Source organism: Moschus berezovskii, chromosome 8 (assembly GCF_049115385.1).
Source record: "Moschus berezovskii isolate FMDL1 chromosome 8, NW_MosBer_1.0, whole genome shotgun sequence".
In the NCBI taxonomy this organism is placed as follows: Eukaryota; Metazoa; Chordata; class Mammalia; order Artiodactyla; family Moschidae; genus Moschus; species Moschus berezovskii.
In genome coordinates, this window is record NC_142467.1 from 109,922,962 (window position 1) to 109,946,769 (window position 23,808).

At 50.8% G+C, this 23,808-nt stretch overlaps 1 protein-coding gene across 1 annotated transcript in view; it reads right to left on the reverse strand.

Annotated features, from left to right (window-relative positions):
• Positions 1 to 6,097: 6,097 nt before the first annotated feature.
• The window catches only part of ADAMTS2 (ADAM metallopeptidase with thrombospondin type 1 motif 2), a 255,613-nt gene continuing 237,902 nt past the window's right edge, over positions 6,098 to 23,808 (reverse strand). Inside the window, exons 18-22 of the mRNA XM_055429192.2 lie at positions 21,949 to 22,081; positions 20,840 to 21,047; positions 18,055 to 18,184; positions 15,084 to 15,173; positions 6,098 to 8,925 (exon numbers count right to left, since the gene is read on the reverse strand). Coding sequence (XP_055285167.2) covers positions 8,468 to 8,925; positions 15,084 to 15,173; positions 18,055 to 18,184; positions 20,840 to 21,047; positions 21,949 to 22,081 — 1,019 coding nt within the window. The 3' untranslated portion in view covers positions 6,098 to 8,467. The remainder of the gene's footprint in view (positions 8,926 to 15,083; positions 15,174 to 18,054; positions 18,185 to 20,839; positions 21,048 to 21,948; positions 22,082 to 23,808) is intronic.

The following is a 23,808-nucleotide window of genomic DNA, read 5'->3' on the forward strand; positions in this document are numbered from 1 at the left end:
AGAACTATACAAAAAAGATCTTTGCGACCCAGATAATCACAATGGTGTGATCACCAACCTAGAGCCAGACATCCTGGAATGCGAAGTCAAGTGGGCCTTAGGAAGCATCACGACTTACAAAGCTAGTGGAGGTGATGGAATTCCAGTTGAGCTATTTCAAATCCTAAAAGATGATGCTGTGGAAGTGTTGCACTCAATATGCCAGCACATTTGAAAAACTCAGCAGTGGCCACAGGACTGGGAAAGGTCAGTTTTCATTCCAATCCCAAAGAAAGGCAATGCCAAAGAATACTCAAACTACGACACAATTGCACTCATCTCACACATTAGCAAAGTAATGCTCAAAATTCTCCAAGCCAGGCTTCAACAGTATCTGAACAGTGAACTTCCAGATGTTCAAGCTTTGTCTAGAAAACACAAAGGAACCAGAGGTAAATTACCAATATCTGTTGGATCATCGAAAAAGCAAGAGAGTTCCAGAAAAACATCTACTTCTGCTTTATTGACTATTCCAAAACCTTTGACCGTGTGCATCACAACAAACTGTGGAAAATTCTTCAAGAGACGGGAATACCAGACCACCTGACCTGCCTCCTGAGAAACCTGTATGCAGGTCAGGAAGCAGCAGTTAGAACTGGACATGGAACAACAGAAAGGTTCCAAATCAGGAAAGGAATACATCAAAGGTGTATATTGTCACCCGGCTTATTTAACTTTTATGCAGAGTACATCATGAGAAACGCTGGGCTGTATGAAGCATAAGCTGGAATCAAGATTGCTGGGGAAAATATATATAACCTCAGATATGCAGATGACACCACCCTAATGGTAGAAAGCGAAGAAGAACTAAAGAGCCTTTTAATGAAAGTGAAAGAGGAGAGTGAAAATGTTGGCTTGAAGCTCAACATTCAGAAAACTAAGATCATGGCATCCGGTCCCATCACTTCATGGCAAATAGATGGGGAAACAGTGGAAACAGTTACCAACTATTTTTTGGGCTCAAAAATCACTGCATATGGTGACTGCAGTCATGAAATGAAAAGATACTTGCTCCTTGGAAGAAAAGTTATGACCAATCCAGATAACATATTAAAAAGCAAAGACATTCCTTTGCCAACAAAGGTCCATCTAGTCAAAGCTATGGTTTTTCCAATAGTCATGTATGGATGTGAGAGTTGGACTATAAAGAAAGCTGAGTGCCGAAGAATTGATGCTTTTGAACTGTGGTGTTGGAGAAGATTCTTGAGAGTCCCTTGGACTGCAAGGAGATCAAACCAGTCCATCCTAAAGGAAATAAATTCTAATATATTTTGGCCACCTGATGCGAAGAACTGACTCATTTGAAAAGACCCTGATGCTGGGCAAGATTGAGGGCAGGAGTAGAAGAGGACAACAGAGGGTGAGATGTTTGGTTGGCATCACCGACTCAATGGACATGAGTTTGAGTAAACTCCAGGAGTTCACGATGGACAGGGAGGCCTGGCATGCTGCAGTCCATGGGGTCTCAAAGAGTGCGACATGACTGATCAACTGAACTGAATATTAGGGGGGAGAATTTCAAATCATTTTTAAATCAGTTCAGTTCAGTCGCTCAGTCGTGTCCGACTCTCCGCGACCCCATGAATCACAGCACGCCAGGCCTCCCTGTCCATCACCAACTCCCGGAGTTCACTCAAACTCATGTCCACAAAGTCGGTGATGCCATCCAGCCATCTCATTCTCCGTCGTCCCCTTCTCCTCCCGCCCCCAACCTTTCCCAGCATCAGAGTCTTTTCCAGTGAGTCAACTTGTCGCATGAGGTGGCCAAAGTATTGCAGTTTCAGCTTTAGCATCAGTCCTTCCAATGAACATCCAGGATTGATCTCCTTTAGAATGGACTGGTTGGATCTCCTTGCAGTATAAGGGACTCTCAAGAGTCTTCTCCAACACCACAGTTCAAAAGCATCAATTCTTCGGCGATCAGCTTTCTTTACAGTCCAACTCTCACATCCATACATGACGACTGGAAAAACCATTGCCTTGACTAGACGGACCTTGGTTGGCAAAGTAATGTCTTTGCTTTTTAATATACTATCGAGGTTGGTCATAACTTTCCTTCCAAGGAGCAAGCGTCTTTTAATTTCATGGCTGCAGTCAGTATCTGCAGTGATTTTGGAGCCCAAAAAAATAAAGTCTGACACTGTTTCCACTGTTTTTCCATCTATTTCCCATGAAGTGATGGGACCAGATGCCATGATCTTTGTTTTCTGAATGTTGAGCTTCAAGCCAACATTTTCACTCTCCTCTTTCACTTTCATCAAGAGGCTTTTGAGTTCCTCTTCACTTTCTGCCATAAGGGTAGTGTCATCTGCATATCTGAGGTTATTGATATTTCTCCCAGCAATCTTGATTCCACCTTGTGCTTCTTCCAGCCCAGCGTTCCTCATGATGTACTCTGCATATAAGTTAAATAAGCAAGGTGACAATATACAACCTTGACGTACACCTTTTCCTATTTGGAACCAGTCTGTTGTTCCATGTCCAGTTCTAACTGTTGCTTCCTGACCTGCATACAGGTTTCTCAAGAGGCAGGTCAGGTGGTCTGGGATTCCCATCTCTTTCAGAATTTTCCACAGTTTATTGTGATCGACACAGTCAAAGGCTTTGGTATAGTCAATGAAGCAGAAATAGATGTTTTTCTGAAACTCTCTTGCTTTCTCCATGATCCAGCGGATGTTGGCAATTTGATCTCTGGTGCCTCTGCCTTTTCTAAAACCTGCTTGAACATCTGGGAGTTCACGGTTTACATACTGCTGAAGCCTGGCTTGGAGAATTTTGAGCATGACTTTACTAGCGTGTGAGATGAGTGCAATTGTGCGGTAGTTTGAGCATTCTTTGGCATTGCCTTTCTTTGGGATTGGAATGAAGACTGACCTCTTCCAGTCCTATGGCCACTGCTGAGTTTTCCAAATCTGCTGGCATATTGAGTGCAGCACTTTCACAGCATCATCTTTTAAGACTTGAAATAGCTCAACTGGAATTCCATCACCTCCACTAGCTTTGTTAGTAGTGATGCTTTCTAAGGCCCACTTGACTTCACATTCCAAGATGTCTGGCTCTAGGTCAGTGATCATGTTATCGTGACTATCTTGGTCGTGAAGATCTTTTTTGTACAGTTCTTCTGTGTATTCCTGCCACCTCTTCTTAATATCTTCTGCGTCTGTTAGGTCCATACCATTTCTGTCCTTTATCGAGCCCATATTTGCATGAAATGTTCCCTTGGAATTGTTCTATTCATGAAGATAAAAGGATAATGTTACCAACAAGCAATGCAGTTAGAAATCTGTATGCCCTTATAAGACGTCAAAATAGTGAAATAGCTTATCTTTTAAAAAAGACAGTCAAAAATTGATAAAACTGTAAGGAGAGATAGAGAAATCCACAATCAGTGGGAGGTATTAAGACAACTTTCTTTCAAGTTAATGGAACAAGAAGGAAACTAAATCAAGAAACAAGATTTGGATAATAAATTAACAAATTTGACTTATGCATTCATTATATATGAATGCATATATAAAATACTGCATTCAACAGTTACCAGTGCATATTCTTTAAAGCACATGTGCAATTCTTTAAAACAAAATTTTTTGACTACATCATGGGCCATGATGTAGTTTCAAAGGATTGAAATATTTCCCAAAATAGTTTTCTGATCATAATAAAATAATCTGGAGATCTATAACAACCCATAACCAGAACACCCTGTGCATGCTGTGTGCTAAGTTACTTCAGTTGTGTCTGACTCTTTGCGACCCCATCAGGCTCCACTGTCCATGGGATTCTCCAATCAAAATTACTGAAGTGGGTTGCCATGCCCTCCTCAGATGATTACCTAATGTTTGAAAATTCAGCAACATGCTTAAAATAACCCTTAGGTAAAAAAGGAAGTCACATTGGAAGTTCTAAACTATTTGGAATTAAATGACAAAAATGTATGAAATATCAAAATCTGTGGGGCACAGCTAAAGCTCTATAAAGAGAAATTGACAGCCATAATTGCAAAAAGATGGAAAATCAGTGATCACCTAATGAAACTAGAAGAATCTTATGTGAACCAAGGCATTGGTTGCTTCAGTGTGCCATAGGGGCACTCACACATTGTGTAATCTTTATGTATATTTGAGGTTAATCCCTGAGGAGCCCCCATAGATGAAGCAACAGCTGTGTGGGGTCATTACGTTCAGGGAGAACAGGCTACATGGCCTCTAAATGGACGTGTACTGTGTTCCCCTGGGTTAAGAATGCACAGTGGAATATAAACCCCTGGGTATGACCATGGCACGGCTGCTCTGTGCATGGTAATCAAGGACTCACATGGTTCCTCGAGGAGGGAGTGGTGGCCAAATCCTCTGTAATGACATCATTTGGTTCCTTCTAACCATTTATCAACATCCTTCAGAAAGCACAGACTGGGCCTTCCTTACTACTTCTTCTACAAGCCAGGGCCTGTTTTCTAAAATAACCACGCTGGGTTATCCGGTTATGAATTACCTGTGCCAGTACTTAGTTCCTGCTTACCCAAAGTCTCTTAACTCTCCACTTCTAACACAGACACCCATCCCAAGTTCCTCTTACCCATTTAAAATAACTAACTGTACTTTAAAAACAGAGTCAAAACAAATTACAGCAAAGAACAAGAAGAAATCCTGTGTATTCCTAAGCCACGTATAACCCCTGTACAAATTAGTATCTTTTTTATATAGACCATTTTTTTTAATGTGGACCATTTTTTAAAATGTAATGACTATTTAATTCCAAATAGTTTCTAGCTTCCATATTTATTGGCTGTGGTGGGTCTTCGTTGCTGCAGGCAGACTTCCTCTAGTTGCAGCGAGTGGGGGCTTCTCTTTGCTGCAGTGCCCGGGTTTTCTTATTGTGGTGGCCTCTCTTGCAGTGGAGCATGGGCTCTAGGTGTGCACGACTATCGTTGCGGCTTACAGGCTCAGGAATTGCAGCTTGCAGGCTCTAGAGTGCGTGCTCAAGTTGTTGCACAGGCTTGGTTGTCATGCGGCTCATGGGGTCTTCCTGGAGCAGTGGTTGAACCCATGTCCCCTGCATTGCAAGGCAGATTCTTGACCGCTGGGCCAGCAGGGAAACCCCCAAACTAATACGATTTCTGATTGTTTCCTCTCCCCAGCACTGTGTACACATTGACTGATTCCTACTTGGTCAGGGTAGCAGAAGAAATCACCTCTTCTGCCCTTCAACCTTCCTCTTCCCCAGTATCTGCTGATATCAAAGAGGGCCAGAGAGAAGGAACTTTTCTTTAAAAGTGGAATCCTGATTGGAAGTAGGATTACCAAATTTAGCAAATAAAAATACAGGATTCTCAGTTAAGTGTGAGTTTCAGAGAAACAATAAATAACTTTTACTTGAAGTGTGTTTTTTTTTTTTTTTGGCTGTGCTTGATCTTTGTTCCTGTGTTGGCTTTTCTCTGGTTGGGGTGAGCAGGGGCATATTCTAGTTCATATGGCGGTGGCTTCTCATGTTGCAGAGCACAGGCTGCAGGGCACGTGGGCTTCAGTAGTTACAGCAAGTGGGCTCCAGAGCACAGGCTCGGTAGTTGTGGCCCACAGGCTTAGTTGTCTCATGGCATGTGGGGTCTTCCCAGGCCAGGGACTGAACCTGTGTCTCCTGCATTGGTAGGCAGATTCATTACCACTAAGCCACCAGGGATGGTCCCCATACTTATACTAAAAAGTTCACTGCTGTTTTTCTGAATTTAAAATTTAACTCAACATCTAGTATTTTTTTTTTTCCTGGAAGCCCAATTATAGGAGAGAAGGGGTTGTAATCAGGGAGAAGGGAGTGTCTGGAGATACTTCACCTCTACTTTGAACTAAAGGTTGACTTGGGAGCCTTTGGCTAAGTTATGTGTCCTGGAGAATTGACTCCATGGGGAGCCGGGAGAGGGATCGGTCCTTATGGGTGCCTCTTGCTCTTCATGGGATCCCGCCTTGGCTCACTGCATACTGGTCCCTCCAGACCTTTTGGCTTTGCAAGGGCAGCACATCCTTCTGTCTGCTCAAGTTTGAGCTGGGTATGGAGGACAGGTGTAGTTAAGGTAACAAGCAAACACAGGCATGGTATGCAAAAACACAGACATTTTTACTTTAATAAGTTATAAAGTCAAGGAGCCAAATTTTACTCTACAGAAAACAAATGTATTGATTGCCGTCATCAGAGAGATAAAAATGCTGTGACTGAGTTCAGCACCAGAATAACCCATGCGACAGCTGCCTGTCAGACAGGGAGTACATAGTCAAAATGCTTCATCTGATAAAGACTTTGCTATTGAGCACCATTTGTATACTCCAGACAAACAAAAAACCTTAAAGTACACATGAAAGGTTTATACGTGAAATTCCATGGGTTTTCCAAAAGGAGTAGATCAGAGAGCCAGGTCCCAAAACTCTAGCATGAGTCTTCCCACGAACATGAAGTGACTCTTGGGCCCCTCAGCCGACTTTCCAGAGCAGTGGACAAAGAGGGCCCCTGCATCTCAACCTGGTGTTGGGAAACCTTGGCTCAAAGACTGCCTCTGCCTCCCCTAGGCTGCAGGAGCCTCTCTGGAAGCTCAGGACTGTTCCTAAGCCAGCTGTCCAACCATCTCAAGCTCAGTGGAGACTTACAGTGTCTCAGAGCAGGTGAACACTGCCTCTTAGAGAGACCTCTGGGGACCATCTAATTCAGAGAACTCAGTGGATATATGGCCCAAGGCACTAAGTATGGTGTGTTGAGCCATGGCCACGTGGTCTGCAGTTCCCAGAGGGCATCTTTCTTCCTGCTGCAAAAGACAGATCCCCCTGGGAGTGTCCCACCTGAGGGTCTCCCCAAAGGCTTCCAGCCCCCAAGACACACAGCCCTGCTTTGCTGAGATATGAGAATGGAGTGTTCCCATCCTGTGGCTCCCAAGAAAGGTAAACTGAGTAATAAATACTCTGGCTAGGGCTACTCCAGAGCTTCCTCAATATTCTAGAACAGACCCAAGCAAGCACTGCCCAGCCCTTCAGTCTATGAGTAGCACCAGTTGCCATGCGTTCAGCCGGTGGAGGAAAGTCGTGGGTCTATTTCCTGATTATAATAGAGAGGTGGGGTTGCAGAAATGCTTCACCCTACATCTTGTTAAAGAAGTGATACTAATGATATATATTCAGAAATATTTCCTCCAGTTTCTTAGGAGCCAGCAAGCTCCTAAGAGGACATGTATGAGAAAGCGTGGAACGTGGCAGCAGAGGGGAGGGAGGGAGGCTGTGCTGGGGAGACGGGGAGGCTAGTTCTCACCCATCTGATGGTTAGGCATCATCCCAGATGTCCCCTCACTGTTTCCGACAACCTTACCCTGTCCCTTAGGCCACACAGAGTTACACGCACACACACGCGTGGGTTCAGATAAAGGTATTTAGCACCTCAAAACTCAAAAAGTAAACATCGTGGTGTTATCTTGAACCTCATTATTTTCATCCATAGAATGGGGAATGAGACAAGAAAGAGTTCTCTAAGATCTACGACTGGTGAGGATACAAAGTCTTTAAAACTTTCCTGGATGCGAAAAGCTTAAGAATTACATGTCAGGCTGGGCCCAGCTAAGGAGCTAATGTGCTTGGGTCCTGTAATTTCGGGAAGTTTAAGCCACATGTTCACACACACAGGAAAACGAGCCCTGACCACTCACTGGATTTTCCAGCAGAGTGCATGCCTCCCTCATGCTTGCAGTGACTTAAGGAAGCGGAGAGTCTCTCTGGGGAGCCCCAGACCTGAGGCCAGGCTGGCCAGAGGTGACAAGCAAGGCCAAGGTTAGTGAAGAAAAGAGAGGCTTGTGAGAGCCTGGGAGTGCCAGCTGGTGACCGCACTCATCCACACCACCTGCCTCACCACCTCCAGTACTGGAGTTTGCTGGAATTCATGACCTCCACTTCACTGCATTCATCTTAATGACTGGTCACTTAGTAAATAAATCATCGTTTCTTCCAAGAGTCCCATGGGTCTTGCACCTCAACCTGGAGATTGGTAGGAAATGTCCTGTGTCTCCAGCAGGGTTGTCACCACAAGGAAAAGATTCCCAATCACTGCTCAGAAACTTAGGGCAAAGGTTTTTTCTCTCCCTTCTGCTGTCCCTCATTGATGGGGGGTGTAGAGCCTCCATATTCCTCTCTTCCCCACAGCAAACTCCAGTACAGGACTTAGAACATTCCAGGACTAGGAAACATAGGTACCAACCTAGTTGCCACATGCTTACAACTATATATACGTGTGTGTGTGTGTATATAATGTAAATATACCTATATATTTACATTATTCTCCTTCTTCGTTTCCTCAAAACCTTTTGGAATCAGGAATCTGACTTCATCTCCACAATACAGGAGTTGCCATGGAATATCCCTATAAGCAAGAAAAAAAAAGCTATTGATGCTATCTTTCCATTTTATTAGAACTTTCCGAGCATCTCTTTCTTCCTCATCTCATCAACGAGCTCTTGGATTCTTTGGTTTCTGGTCTTTTCATACGGGCTCGGTCGTCGAGGGATCAGGTTGGGTGGCTGGACTTCATCTTCCAGGCCATGGATTTTGTAGGGCACATCCACAGCATTGGTTTCTGGACGGTCCTCGGTGGCATTGGCGCTGGAAGTATTGAGAGGCACCTCCAGGGGTGTGCCTGGTGCAGGCTGCACCTCCATGACTAGAGTGGGCACTGAAACGGTGGGCATGAGCTCTTCAATGTCGTTGTGCTTCCCGGAGGGTGGCTCTGCCCTGTCGTCCACATCAGTGAGGTTGTCGTGTGCGTTACAGGACTTGCAGCACAGCTTACTGTAGCCTGGGATGGAGCAATAGCGAGACAAGACTTCCATCCTACAGAACACTGACTTGTCACCTTGGCAGCGGCCCTCTGAAAGAGAAAAGTGGGACAAATAACCAAAGGACAGATAAGGGGGACCTTACTCCCCCACAGGAAGCAGTTTGCTTGAGGAGGCATTGAAAAGAGCACAGAGGCAAGCGAGCTCACACAGAAACTCTGCGTAGTGTAGATACGATGGAGCCCTTGGGCAGGGCAGCACCTGGGAACCCCGCCCTGGAGTGGTGTCGCACTGGCTGTGAGTAATGCTCCCCTCCTCCAAGCAGGCCCCAACTGAGTCCAGATGTTTCAGTATCTCTCAAAGTTGGAGACAGAAATGAGGTCTGTCTGTTCTTAAGGAGTGATTCCAAGCCCAAAGAATTGGGCTTTGTCAGATCTTCACATGTGAGATCCCAGTGGTAACCTCAGTGATGTTCTGTGGCACAGTTTGACTCTATTTACAATCATCTTTAACCTGTAACTATAACAAAATTAAACCTAAAAGAACCAATTGCTAACACCCAAAAAAGCAAATCCAGAGCCTCGGTTATGGCCTTGCCATACTCTTCCACATCTTGTTTCCATCTTCATCCAAAGCCCCCAGATGAGCTTTGCTTCTGAAAAGTGCCTACATAAAAATTAAAAGTCACCCAGACTTGTCTGGGATTTCTTCCACCTGCCTTAAGTTATGTGACACCCTGTGTCCTGCCACTGCTTCACCCACCACACAGCTCTGCCACAACTGGGCTTCTGGTCATTTTCCAAAGTGCTGCAGAACTCGATGCCTTCACACAGGCCAATCCAGCCTTACATGTAGGTCCAGCCCAGCATATCCATCCCTTTCTTTCCCACCCAAGATCTGCTCATCCATGGTCTGAGTGCACGGAGAACCCTGACTCTGCAGAGGCCACTGCTGTCTCTCTCTTTTCCTCTTTCCTAAGGGCTATCTCCTTCTTGGCCCAGCTCCAACCCTGTCTGCAGCTATATTATTTAGACTCATTCATCTCCTCTTGTTCTCGGCCTCTGTCTTCTTCCCGAATTTCTACCCGCTTCCCTTTCCGCTAACACCTAATTCCACACATAAATTACATGTTATTGAGATGATTTACAAAAATTCATTCAACATAGAAGAATAAACCATTTAACAATATAACAGGGACCCAGAGGGATGGTATGGGGAGGGAGGTGGGAGGGGTGTTCAGGATGGGGAACATGTGTACCTCCGTGGCGGATTCACGTCGATGTATGCAAAACCAATACAATATTGTATAGTAGCCTCCAATTAAAATAAATACGTTTATATTTAAAAGAATAAATGATTCAAGACTGAAAAAAAAAATAAACCAGCCTATTAGCACCTAGTGTTGCCCAGTACAGTCTGCTATAAAAACTGTGATCCCTTTGTTCAGGGCTCAGACCTTGGAATGTTAACTCCTTTGGGCCCACAGTTTAATAAACCCGAGTTCTCCAAAAAAAAACCACACAATATAATAGGGGATATTTGATCCATCATAAATCCCTAATCACTGACCTCAATGTGCCCCACTTTCCAACTATGTTCTCTGCTCAGCCACTCTCTATTCTTCATAATGGGCATTTCAGACTTTTCCTATCTGCTGTGCCCTCCTATCCCCGCAGTCTCCTTAGGGCAGATGACATCTCCTACTGAAAGGAAGAAAAGAGGGGAGACGGGAAGGTAGCAAGGAGGGAAAGTGTAGCCACTGGTGGGAACCACATCGGACATAGTTACTCTTTGCACTAACACAGGGTATCTTCTACATCCACAGGTAAAGCTATGCTAACTCATTGAGATTTCCTGCAATGACAGACAGGCAGGCCCTCTCCCATGTGAAAGTCAGTGGTTCTGACATCTGCCCTCTGCATGGGCATTGCGCCAGCTTATAATTTCACTTTACAGGCTGGCAACCCACTTACTCGGACACCAACCTCAAACTTTTGGAGCTTCAGACTCTTGGATACAACTGTCTACTAGACACCCCTCAATTTCTGTAGTCCCAAAAGTAGACTCCACATGTCCAGCCCAAGTCCATGGCCTCCACTGGCATCATCCATCTCAGAGAATGGTCCTCATGCACACAAGCCAGACCCCGGGGATCCCCTGTCCAGTCATCTCCAAGCCTATCAGGATTTCCCCTGATGTATCCACGTTCACCTGTCTCCTGCCTCCACTGAGCCAAGCTACCTTGCCTCTTGGGTGCACTGTGGTGAGAGCTTCCTTTCTGCCCGTCTCCATTCTCCCTCCTTCCTGTCTAGTTATCCTGCTGCAAGTTCTTCACCTGGAGATACGAACACATCACAGTCCAGACTGAAGCTCCTGGAATGCCCCTCCATTGTTTCAGGATGAGGACCTGCCTCCTCCACCTCTCCAGTCTCACTCAGGCCTTGACTGCTTTGCTCTGCAGGGTGCTCCCTGTGGCTGCAGGGCCTTTGCACACACCATGTCTCTCTTCTTCCTCTCATCCTCGAGGCTCAGCTGAAACACGTCTTCCTCAGTCAAGCATTGCCTGACCTCCCTTGGAGGTGATATCCCATAGTATGTGGTCTAGTGGTGCCATGGGTCTCCCCTTCCCAGCATTCCATCCCAGCTACCAAGTCCACATTTAGTTGTCAGGTAAGGTAGCTAATGCCTGACATATTCATCATTCTGAAAGCTATAAAGGGCAGAGCCCAAAGCTGTATCCGGATATCCCTTTATCCCAGAGCCTAGAACAGAGAATCAAAGAATACCTAAGTGTTCAACGTGAATAACTGAGTAAGTCCAAACCAAGGAAATCGTGGATGTTAGAACAGCGAGCTACAGGCAAGAACATACAGAGGCTTATATCATCAGAGAGGGACCCAACCTTGACCCTGAGCTTCTAAGTGGCTGAAATAAGGAGGAAACATGACTGGGCAAGGGCTGACGACATGAAGAGCTAGGGACAGATGGGCTGTTTAGGAAAAGCCCCAGTCTTCCTAACCCTGAGACGGAGAAACAGGCCAACATGTGCAGGGGAAACATCTTGCACAGAGGGCCAATTCCAGAAATCAAACTAAAATGATCCTGAAATGTGGCTTTCAGGGTTTTAAAACCTTGGATAATTTTTTATATTAAATATTCAAGATCTGAGACAGATGAAATCAGAACGGTCCTGTTGGAAGCTGGGTGGAGCGTGCTCAGAGCCTCTGCTCCCTTCCTCCCTCCTGGCTCCTTTACCCTCCCTGGCAGCCACTGAGGTAGGTGTGAACACAGGCGGCTTTGGTAACACTAGGTGTGGCATCTCCCCCAGGCACTGGCCATCAGCTGGGGCAGGGAGGCCAGAGGCCTAGGTCTCAACAAGGATGGAGCAGGCCTGGCCGTGCTGCTGGGACTGGGCCCCCCTGCCCCAGAGACGCCCTCTCCCGTCACCTGTGCCGCCTCCTTGTCACAATAACATGACTGGCATTAAGCATCTCCCTCATTTGTCTCCCACAAGGCTGGGATCCTGAGAAGCTGGTGTCATGTCAGTCTAGGGTAGGGGTCTGCCAACCACACATGTTGGCAAATCGGTCCCTCCACCTGGTTTTATAAACAGGGTTTTATTGGAGCAACTCTTGACAGGGTGCCCTCAGCAGGGATTCCTCCTGACCTGTCTGGGCAAGGAGACTTAGTGGACGCGGCTCATCAGACACAGCTGTCTTGGTCTCCTGTCTCTTGCGCTGGGAGTCTTTCAGTGATCGGAGCTCTGGGCAGGCTGATCAGTCATGGCTACTGTGACCTGGCACCCTGTGCCCTGATGCTCATCTCCACAGTGCTGGGTGGGCATCATTTCTCACAAACTCCCTCCTCCCTGGAATAGAAACCCTTCATGGGAAAGGGAAGGAGAGATGCCCAGATCAAGAGGTCCCATGCTGGACCTTGGCATGCTGCATGGTCCTTGTCAGCAAGGAAAGTGGACACACAGGCCCTGTGGCTCCTGAGGGCGGAGACAAGGTAGGCATGGCTGGGCACACACCTGTGTGACTGCTGCAGGCCAGGAGCTCAGGGCTACAGCTGCCTTGTCCTTCTCCCAGCCAAACTCTCTGGAGGCTGGCCTAGCCCCTGAGTTGTGCCAGGAGCCAGGGCAGTGGCCTGAGGGTGGCTCAGGGCACAGTGACCTGGACATTGTCTCCGCTACTAAACACATATTCCCATTCCACAGGCTCAGATCCCAAAGATGGGCCCTGTTCCCAACTATGAGGCCTTATCTACAAGGAGAGACCCGAGGTGTTCCTGCAAGGTGCCTGTTAGCACTAAAGGTTCAAAACTCAAATCATGGTGGGGTGTCTCCATGGGCTGCTATCATAATTTGAAAAATGCCTGGGGAGGGGACATAGGACTCGGGCGGGGAGGGGCCCTCAGCATCTATGTTGAGCAGGGTAAGGGGGACAGGAAAGTCACTGGAATCAGAAACTGAGGGACCGATGTACCAGAACGGCACCTGCAGCTCGACAGCGCCGTCGGTCACAGAGGTGAAAAGAAGGAGGCAGCAGTCTGCCAGACCCAAGCATCCAGTTTCACTGAACTTTTATTGAGTTTATTTGTGGGATGCATGACAGGAAGTCTTTCCACGGTTAGTAAGAGTAAAAGGTCATTTTCACAGTCACTTTGGCACACACTAACGTTGTCTCATAAAAAAACCAGAAAAGCAACGACAATGGAACCTATATAATACGTCATTAGATACATACAAAACACTAATAAAATATCCCTGATGAACCAAAGTGCATGTAGACAGAGCACAACGCCCAGGACTGTACTGCACCTTCCCAGCGCCACGCGCGTCACTCGCATCGCCTAAGTCAAAGTTGGAAGTTAACAGTCATGAGAATTAGTACGTGTTACACCGCGTATTTACATAACAGTAACTAGTGCCAAGGGAGAGCTGGACGCTGTCCAGCAGGGATGCTATGAGGAGGGCACAGGGCTGGGGCAGGAGGGGAGTGACCGGCTGGACTGCTGCACTGGTCACACCAAGGGCCAGGCCAGTTGCCCTCTGGTGTAAGGCAGTGCCGGCGGCAGGGTGCCCGGGGGCTCCAAAAACAGTCAGCGCCAAAGGGCCTCCGGCGGGCCTCCTTTCCACAGAGGTGATCCCGCGCCCGGGGCCCTGCACAGGCCTGGGCCTCCTGGACTCCTGGACTCCGCCAGGCCTCCTGGACTAAGAATCCCTGGCCAAAGGTGGGTGAGCCGGCCGTCTGCCTCTAGACTGCACTGCCTGCCTCCTGCCTGGGTCATGTCTCCCCTCTGAAGCTGGAGCTAGCAGCCAATTCTGTTACCTTTCAACTTTAAGGCATCTTCTACATAGATTTATCTAAGCAAAAAAGCAATAAAAATTGAGGTAATTCTGTAGTTGTTCACACGGGTAGGCGGCCACATCCACGTGAGACAGCCTTGAACGCTCACGGTCTCACCCCTGTGCATGGGGCCACGTGCACACGATGAGAAAGGCCATTGGAGCAAACGGACAGAGAATGGACGTGGCGGTGTGTCCTGACGTCCCACCGCAGGCACACATTCCCTGCCTCTTCCGCTTGACCTGAGCCCCAAGAGGGGCCGGGTACGGGGGCCACGGGCTGTGTGAGCTGGACACAAAGGCCACAGGAAGCAGGCCACGGCCACACGGGTCAGGAGGACACGCTGAGCACAGGGGCAGCAGCAGCAGCAACAGCAGAGGAGGCTGGGGAGCCCCCGGCACACTGCTGGACACGGGCCGGGCGCCAGGCTGGCGACGCACAACTACACGCCCGAGACCCCTCTGGGCTCCCTCGCTGGGAGGCGGCGTTTGAAAGGGGGCAGGTGGGCGCCCCCTCAACTTCCAACCTGCAGCTCCAGCCTGGAGGGCTGTGGCCCTGTGAGGCGGTCACAAAGCGGTCACATTCACACTTGGGCCTCTGGCCCCTCCAGCACCACGACAGATCTTTGCCCCTTTAAAAGCAATCACCACCAGGTCCTGGCACCCCCACGAGAGGCCAGTGCCCCGGGCCGTGCCTCTGCAGGACTGGCCCTCCCGGCCAGGTGGCTCCAAAGGAGACAGCCGAGCACAGACGCCCGGAGAAACAGATTCCACCAACAGAGCTCAGGAAGAGTCAGGGGAGTTTTCCATAGACAGACAGCAGGGGCGCCCATGGCAAGCTCCACAAGGCGCAGGGCATGCACTGGAGGGCAGAGACAGAGTTATAAACGGGCCGGTTACTTGACGAGGTCTCCTGGACTGGCGAGTTGGGGTCCGGTCGGGATAGCCACTGGACCACGTAGCTCTTCTTGGAGGGGTCAGAGGTGTTTCCTAGAGGGAAAAGACAGGCACCTGTGGCCACTCGGATACCGGGTCTGGGCCTCCAACCCACCCACCCCAGACAGGAGGGCTCCGTGGACTCTGGTGTCCTGGGGCAGATGGGCCCCAGTCACCCTCCAGGCCCAACTCCTGCCTCTCCTACACCAAGCATCTTGGGCCTCAGCTACATAGGGTCGCTCCCCACGCAGGCCCCACCTTATCTTGAGAAGTGCCGGGAACAAGAGGTCCTGGCTCTACACTCCCCTCGGCTGGGGCAGACACACCTGACCGCCAGAGCTCCTGGGTCTGCAGCAGGGACTCCTGACGGTCTATGTCATGAACTGTCGTGGGCACCAAGAGAGGTGATGTGTGTCCAGCCCTTGGCAAGGCACCCAGTGCGGTCAGTGTTCTGGCTGCTCTCCTCTCAGGGCATTAAGCACCCTCTGCACTCACACGGGTACCCTTACTCACACAGGTAACCCTACTCACACAGGTACCCCCTCTTCACATGGGTACCACTACTCACATGAGTACCCCTGCTCACATAGGCATCCTCTATACTCACACAGGTACCCCGACTCACACAGGTACCCCTGACTCACACAGGTACCCCCTACTCACACAGGTACCCCTGACTCACACGGGTAACCCTACTCACACAGGTACCCCCGACTCACACAGGTACCCCTGACTCACACGGGTACCCCTGACTCACACGGGTACCCCCGACTCACACGGGTAACCCTACTCACACAGGTACCCCCAATTCACATGGGTAACCCTGACTCACATGGGTACCCCCTACTCACACGGGTACCCCTGACTCACACGGGTACCCTTACTCACACGGGTACCCCTGACTCACATGGGTACCCCCTACTCACACGGGTACCCCCTACTCACACGGGTACCCCTGACTCACATGGGTACCCTTACTCACACGGATACCCCTACTCACATAGGTACCCCCTACTCACATGGGTACCCCTACTCGCACAGGTACCCCTACTCACATGGGTAACCCTACTCACACAGGTACCCCCAACTCACACAGGTACCCCTGACTCACACAGGTAACCCTACTCACACGGGTACCCCCTACTCACACGGGTACCCTTACACGGGTACCCCTGCTCACACAGGTACCCCCTACTCACACGGGTAACCTTACTCACACGGGTACCCCCTACTCACACGGGCACCCCCGATTCACATGGGTAACCGTGACTCACACGGGTACCCCCTACTCACACGGGTACCCCTACTCACACAGGTACCCCCTACTCACACAGGACAGGTACCCCTACTCACACAGGTACCCCTCCTCACACAGGTACCCCTGACTCACACGGGTACCCCCTACTCACACGGGTACCCCCGACTCACACAGGTACCCCTGACTCACATGGGTACCCTTACTCACACAGGTAACCCTACTCACACAGGTACCCCCTCTTCACGTGGGTACCACTACTCACATGAGTACCCCTGCTCACATAGGCATCCTCTATACTCACATGGGTAACCCTACTCACACAGATACCCTCTACTCACACGGGTAACCCTACTCACACAGGTACCCCCTACTCACACAGGTACCCCCGACTCACACAGGTACCCCTGACTCACACGGGTACCCCCGACTCACATGGGTAACCCTGACTCACACGGGTACCCACTACTCACACAGGTTCACCTGACTCACACGGGTAACCCTACTCACACGGGTAACCCTACTCACACAGGTACCCCCGACTCACACGGGTACCCCCTTCTCACAGGGTACCCCCTTCTCACACGGGTACCCCTGACTCACACGGGTACCCCCTTCTCACACGGGTACCCCCGACTCACACGGGAACCCCCGACTCACACGGGTACCCCCGACTCACACGGGTACCCCCTACTCACAGGGGTACCACTACTCACACGGGTACCCCTACTCACACGGGTACCCCTACTCACACAAGTACCCCCTACTCACAGGGGTACCACTACTCACACTGGTACCCCTACTCACACGGGTACCCCCGACTCACAGAGGTACCCCCGACTCACACGGGTACCCCTGACTCACATGGGTACCCTTACTCACATGGGTACCCCCTACTCACATGGGTAACCCTGAATCACACGGGTACCTCCTACTCACACAGGTACCCCTGACTTACACAGGTACCCCCGACTCACATGGGTTACCCTACTCACACAGGTACCCCCTACTCACACAGGTACCCCCTACTCACACAGGTACCCCTGATTCACACGGGTACCCCTGACTCACACGGGTAACCCTGACTCACACGGGTACCCCCGACTCACACGGGTACCCCTGACTCACACGGGTACCCCCGACTCACATGGGTAACCCTACTCACACGGGTACCCCCTACTCACACAGGTACCCCTGACTCACACGGGTACCCCCGACTCACATGGGTAACCCTACTCACACGGGTACCCCCTACTCACACAGGTACCCCTGACTCACACGGGTACCCCCTACTCACATGGGTACCCTCTATTCTCACATGGGTACCCCTACTCATATGAGTATCCCCTACTCACACAGGTACCCCCTACTCAGACAGGAATGGGCTGAGCCCTGATGTGCAGTCACCATGAATCTGGTTTCTCTCCCAGACCAAAAGGGAGTGCCAGGAAGGCTGGGATGAGCTGAGTCCATGCCATCCTTCACTAGGGCCTGGCCTGGAGGTGAGCATGGCAAATGCCAGTTCCTTTCATTTCCTGCCAGGGAAATGTCTCAGACCAGGCCTGGGTGGCCTTGGCTTCTCCTTCAAGTTCACAGATGCTCTATTTGGCCAGTTGTGGGAAGAGCTGCATTTGCCTGGGATACCCCCCTCCCTGGACCTGCAGCATGCAGAGGGCTTACGGGGGCAGGGGCCAAGCCTGCAGATCCTTGCCGTCTCAGGCCGCTCCTCCCGGCACACCCCGAAGTTGTCGTCCGCAGTTCGGCAGAGCACCGGCCGTTCCTGGGTGCCATTTCCACAGGTTACTGAACACTGCAGACAGAGAGTACCAGTCAGGAACCACCTCCCACTCTAGGCTAGGTCTGCAAGGGCTCCCCAGGTGGGTGACCCCATGATACTTGGGAGGTGGAGAGGGACAGAGGGGAGAGTGTGAGCTAGAGGTCTGCCCGGCCTTGCCCTAGCCTCTGGCAGCTGCCTCAGGCTCTTGGGCTCTAAATTGAGTTGGAGGGAACAAATATGCAGGGCCAGATAGAGCCTGGCACTTCTGGACTCTCAACAAGCGCTTCCCTTCTCCGTCTAGAGGAGAAGGATATAGCCCAGAGAAACGGCTATGCACTGGGGATCACCAGGAAAGCTCTGCCTGCGTGCAGGAGGCGTTGGCAGAGAACGCTCCCTCCCCCTGGACACAGAGCTCTGTACAACCAGCACCCGCACCATTCCCTCCAGTCTCTGGCCCCCTTGGCGTCACCGCACTGGGAGGGGCCAGAAGAAGCCGTCATGCCCAGACTCCTGGCTCTGCTCACAGCTCAGCCCAGCTGAGCCAAAGGATGATTCTCAAGTTCTTGCCTCCTGTGTGAGAAAGGGCTGACTCAGCAGACTGGGTTGCTTGAACCTACCCAGTCCCAAGAAAGGCCTGTTTTCAGGACTGGCCCTTGGTCAACTACTGGGAACCAAGCTCATGGAACAGTCTGTCTGGTAAGAGCATACCTGTGTGCCTGAGGTCCTGAATCAGGCTGTACCAACTTTTTTGGTTGGTTTACACCAAAAATATGATTTGTGGTGAGCATCTGCTTCCTTCTGGGGTCCAGGGCTTTAGTAATGGGTGTCAGTCATGCAGGCACCCTGTGCTTCCATGAATGATCCCCAGTGAAAACCCTGGACACCTGGATGCTTGTGCATGGTTTCTTCCAGACTTCACCCAAGTGCTTTTTCCCTTTGCTGATTCTACTCTGTACGTGAACCATGAACTCCAAGATGCTGAAGTTGGATTAGAAAAGGCAGAGGAACCGGAGATCAAATTGCCAACATCGGTTGGATCATAGAAAAAGAAAGAGAGTTCCAGAAAAACATCTACTACTGTCTCATCGACTATGCTAAAGCCTTTGACTGTGTGGATCACAACAATCTGTGGAAAATTCTTAAAGAGATGGGAATACCAGATCATCTCACCTGCCTCCTGAGGAACCTGTATGCAGGTCAAGAAGCAACAGTTAGAACCAGACATGGAACAAGAGACTGGTTCCTAACTGGTAAAGGAGTATGTCAAGGCTGTATATTGTCCCTCTGCTTATTTAACTTATATGCAGAGTATATCATGTGAAATGTCAGGCTAGATGAAGCAAAAGCTGAATCAAGATTGCTGGAGAAATATCAATAACCTCAGATATGCAGATGACACCACCATTATGTCAGAAAGTGAAGAGGAACTCAAAAGCCTCTTGATGAAAGTGAAAGAGGAGAGTGAAAAAGCTGGCTTAAAATTCAACATTCAAAACATGAAGATCATGGCCTCTGGTCCCACCACTTCTTGGCAAATAGATGGGGAAACAATGACAGACTTTATTTTTTTGGACTCCAAAATTTACTGCAGATGGTGACTGCAACCATGAAGTGAAAAGATGCTTGCTCCTTGGAAGGAAAGCTATGACCAACCTAGACATTGTATTAAAAAGAAGAGACATTACTTTGCCAACAAAAGTCCTTCTAGTCAAGGCTATGGTTTTTCCAGTAGTCATGTATGGATGTGAGAGTTGGACTATAAAGAAAGCTGAGTGGTGAAGAATTGATGCTTTTGAACTGTGGTGATGGAGAAGACTCTTGAGAGTCCCTTGGACTGCAAGGAGATCAAACCAGTCAATCCTAAAGGAAATCAACTCTGAATATTCATTAAAGGACTGATACTGAAGCTCCAATACTTTGGCCACCTGGGGCAAAGAGCCGACTCATTAGAAAAGACCTTGATGTTTGGAAAGATTGAAGGCAGGAGAAGGGGACGACAGAGGATGAGATGGTTGGATGGCATCACTGATTCAATGGAGATAAGTTTGAGCAAGCTCCAGGAGTTGGTGATGGACAAGGAAGCCTGGCATTCTGTGGTCCATGGGGTTGTAAAGAGTCAGACACGACTAAGTGACAACAAAACTTTCATTTTAATAAAGCATAACCATGACTATAGCAGCTTCTGTGGGAATCTTTGAGCCCAAAGCTGGTCTTGGCAACCCCTGACCCAGCAGGCGTGTGGGCTGGATGTCAGCACTCAGTCAGCTCAGCCTTGCCCCCAGAACTCTCCTCCAGCCCCTGAGACTATCCTCACTATTTTTTCAGCCAGATCTAAGCCCTCCTTTGCTCATGTCCCCTCTTGCAAGTCTGACTGGCCTTTTAGCCACAGTTCTGCCCCCAGAGACAAAGGCCCAGGCCCCCTTTTGCATCTTGGAGCTCAGGCTGCCCCTAGTCTTCTGGGTTCCAGCCCCCCATAGCACATAGGAGCCTCTGCCCTGCAGAGGAAAGATACACATTCCTCTGAGTTTCACACAGAACACCAGCCAGGGAAGCATGGGTGCCCTGAGACCTACAGGACATGGCCTGGGGCAAGAACGGCATCCAGGCCAAGGCGAATCACCCTGGCCCCTTCAGTCCCACCCAAGCCTGGTTTCAGGGCTGCGGACACAGGGCCTGGGAGCTGCTCACCTGGGACCAGGATCCAGCCCGCCACCGACCGGGGCACAGCTCGCGGTTGCAGGCCCGGCGGCCCTCGGGCCGGGCGTCATTGCAGTGCTTGGTGTGCATGGAGCGGGTGGTGTTGTTGTGCAGCGGCTGAACGCAGCGCACGGAGCGGATCTGCACGCCTGTCCGCCCGCAGCTCCGGCTGCACGGCTCCCACTCGCCCGCGACCCACCTGCCGGGGCACACGGCACACGGTCAGCCCCTGGAGAAGCCCCGGAGGGCAGGGGCAAGGCAGCCTGTTCCTCCAGGCGCATCCTCCCTGTGTCAGGAAGCTGCCCTGGAGGCTAGCTGCACCCCTGCCTGAGGTCCTGCGGTCCATGAACCCCAAGCGTGCTCACTGCTGGGAGACCCTGGTTTGGGGTGGCCTCTGTCCTTTCTTAGCCCTCTGACCTCACCAACCCTTCTGGGCAGCAGCATGGACGCCCTCAGCACCTGTCCTCCAAGGGCCCCCACCCGCCTAGTTACCCACCATCTTCCCTGCTCGGGGCCCTGCAAAAAGGAACCTGGGCCCAGAAATGCAGCCCCATCAAATTCTGGGTCTGGAGGGTCAAGGCTGCAGCCCCTGGGATGAACTGTGAAAGCAACATCTACCACAGGGCCAGAAGCAAGCCCGACACCCTCGGAGCCTCAGTTTCCCCATCTGAGCATCAATACTTATTGTCATTTCTAGCATCCCACGTGGCCCTAAAGGTTAAGAACCTGCCCGCCAGTGCAGGAGACGCAGGTTCAATCCCTGGGTTGGGAAGATCCCCTGGAGAAGGAAATGGCAATACACTCCAGTATTCTTGCCTGGAAAATTCCACAGACAGAGGAATGTGGTGGGCCACAGTCCGTGGGGTCACAAAGATGCATATCATTGTTTCCTTCTAGCAAGTCTGAAGGAGGAGGCCACTGCACGGCCTGAAACACCTTAGACTCCACAGAACATGTTCAGAGAAAGACTCTGAAACTTCTCAGGGCCTGCGGGGCCCAGAGCCGCCCAGAATCCAGATCCTGCGCCACTGTCCACAGGAGCCCCAGGACGCTTCCCCCATCCTCCAGTGGGGCTGGGGCCAGAGAGCCCCGGCACTCACACAGGCTGGGAGCACTCCTGTGGGTTGCAGGTCCGGCGGATGGCTTTGGGCTTTGAGACGGAGTCGCAGAAGCCTCGGTGCACCATCTTGTGGTCCAGCCTCCGGCGGCAGCCATACTTGGTGAATTGGGACCCTGAAGATGAGAGCTTGAGGGGGCTCAATGGGACAGCACGGGCCCTCCCACAGGCGTGGAGGCGCGGCTCCTCCAGCCACTTCAGCCCTGTTCTCCCTGTCCTGCTAATGGGGCAAGGGTGGGGCAGCTTTAGGCGAGTCCCACCTGGTGCCCGCCCAGCACCCCCGGCCAAGCGAGGGTGCCAGGCCAGGGAGAACAGCCTCCTGGGTGGCTTCCTGGGGCAGGAGGGAAGGTTCTATTCCCTCTCCCAGCATTTATTCATTTACTATACCTTGGATTAATATGCACTGAGAGCCTCACTAAGCATGGAACACAGTCGGCAAGGCTCCTTCGGCCAGTCTAGTGTAGCAGTTCTCAGCTGGTGGAGATTTTGTCCCTGGGGACATCTGGCAATGTCTGAGACACTTAGTTGTCACAACTGGAAAGGAGACGCCACCAGCATTTAACAGGGAGAGGCTGGGGATGCTGCTCAGCATTTGACAGTCATGGGACAACCCCCATAACAGACAACTATAGAGTCCAACATGTCAGCTGGGGTAAGTCTCAAAATCTCAGCCTCGTGCATTAGACGTGAGAGAATGTGACAGGGCGGCCTGAACTAGACTGAGCGTCTGGGGGTGCCCCCGGAAATACAGGACGCCAGTGCTCTGGTTTCATGGAAAGCAGTGAAGGAGGCTCCCCGGGGAGGAGGTGGCCTGTGCAAAGGCCCCAGGGCAGAAGCACAGCATGTCCGGAAAAGCAGCTAAGGCCAGCATGGACAGGGCCAAGTGAGCGAGGGCTGGGAGTGCCAGTGGCAGAGGGAGATGTCAGAGAGTTGCTTGGACCTTGGAGGCCATGAGGAGAATTTTGTTCTTTATCAAGAGCAGAAGGATCTGCTGATAACCATGACACCAGGAAAGGGTATGGTCTAATCTGCCCCTTTAACAGGTTAAAGTGGGGGCCAGTCAGGTAGTGAGGATGCCGCCAGGACTGGGAAGACGGTAACAGCAGATGAGTCCAAGAGAAATGCAGGAGGGAGGCTCAACAGGACACACTGATAAAATCCAGGGCTGGGCGGCTCAGGGGACGGCTGGGGTGCCACCCACTTAGGCAGCAGTACTGGGAGAACTCCCCGTATCGTCTTGGTATGGGACCCTGCGTGGCCTTGCATCTGAAGGTGGTCTGTCCTGGCCACCTGCTCCTGCAGGCTGAGTGTCTTCTGCCTCTCATCTCCTCCAGCCCCCAAGGAGCAGTGAATACACTGGGCAGATCAGAACGTCCTATCTGTTACATTGCACCCAAATTTGAGGTACAAGGCAGGTGGGACCTCCTTGCACCCAGCCCTTCCCCAGAAAGGAAAGGCCTTTCTGAATGAACTTAGGAGGGACCTGCAGAGGAGGCCTCTCCACTGGTCTCCAGCAGGGCCCAAGTCTTTCCTGTGACCCGCCTCACGATGTCACAGTGATCTATCCAAACCACGCTCACAGTGGCCTCCTGTCAGGCCAGACCTCCTTCCCGTGATGATGCGGGGGGGTGCTGGTGCCATCCAACCCCACACATGCCCCCTGCTGCCTTTGGCCAGCGGCCCTGAGCACCTGCCCTTCCTGTCCACCCGGGGCTGGGCCCTTGTTACCTGGGTAAAGGTCCCTGCGTGGGTCTAGTGTTCTCATAGCTGGCACGGCCCTCACTCCAGGCGGTCAGCAGAGACCATGGGCTGAAAGAAGCGCCTCACCCAGGAGACCCGTCCT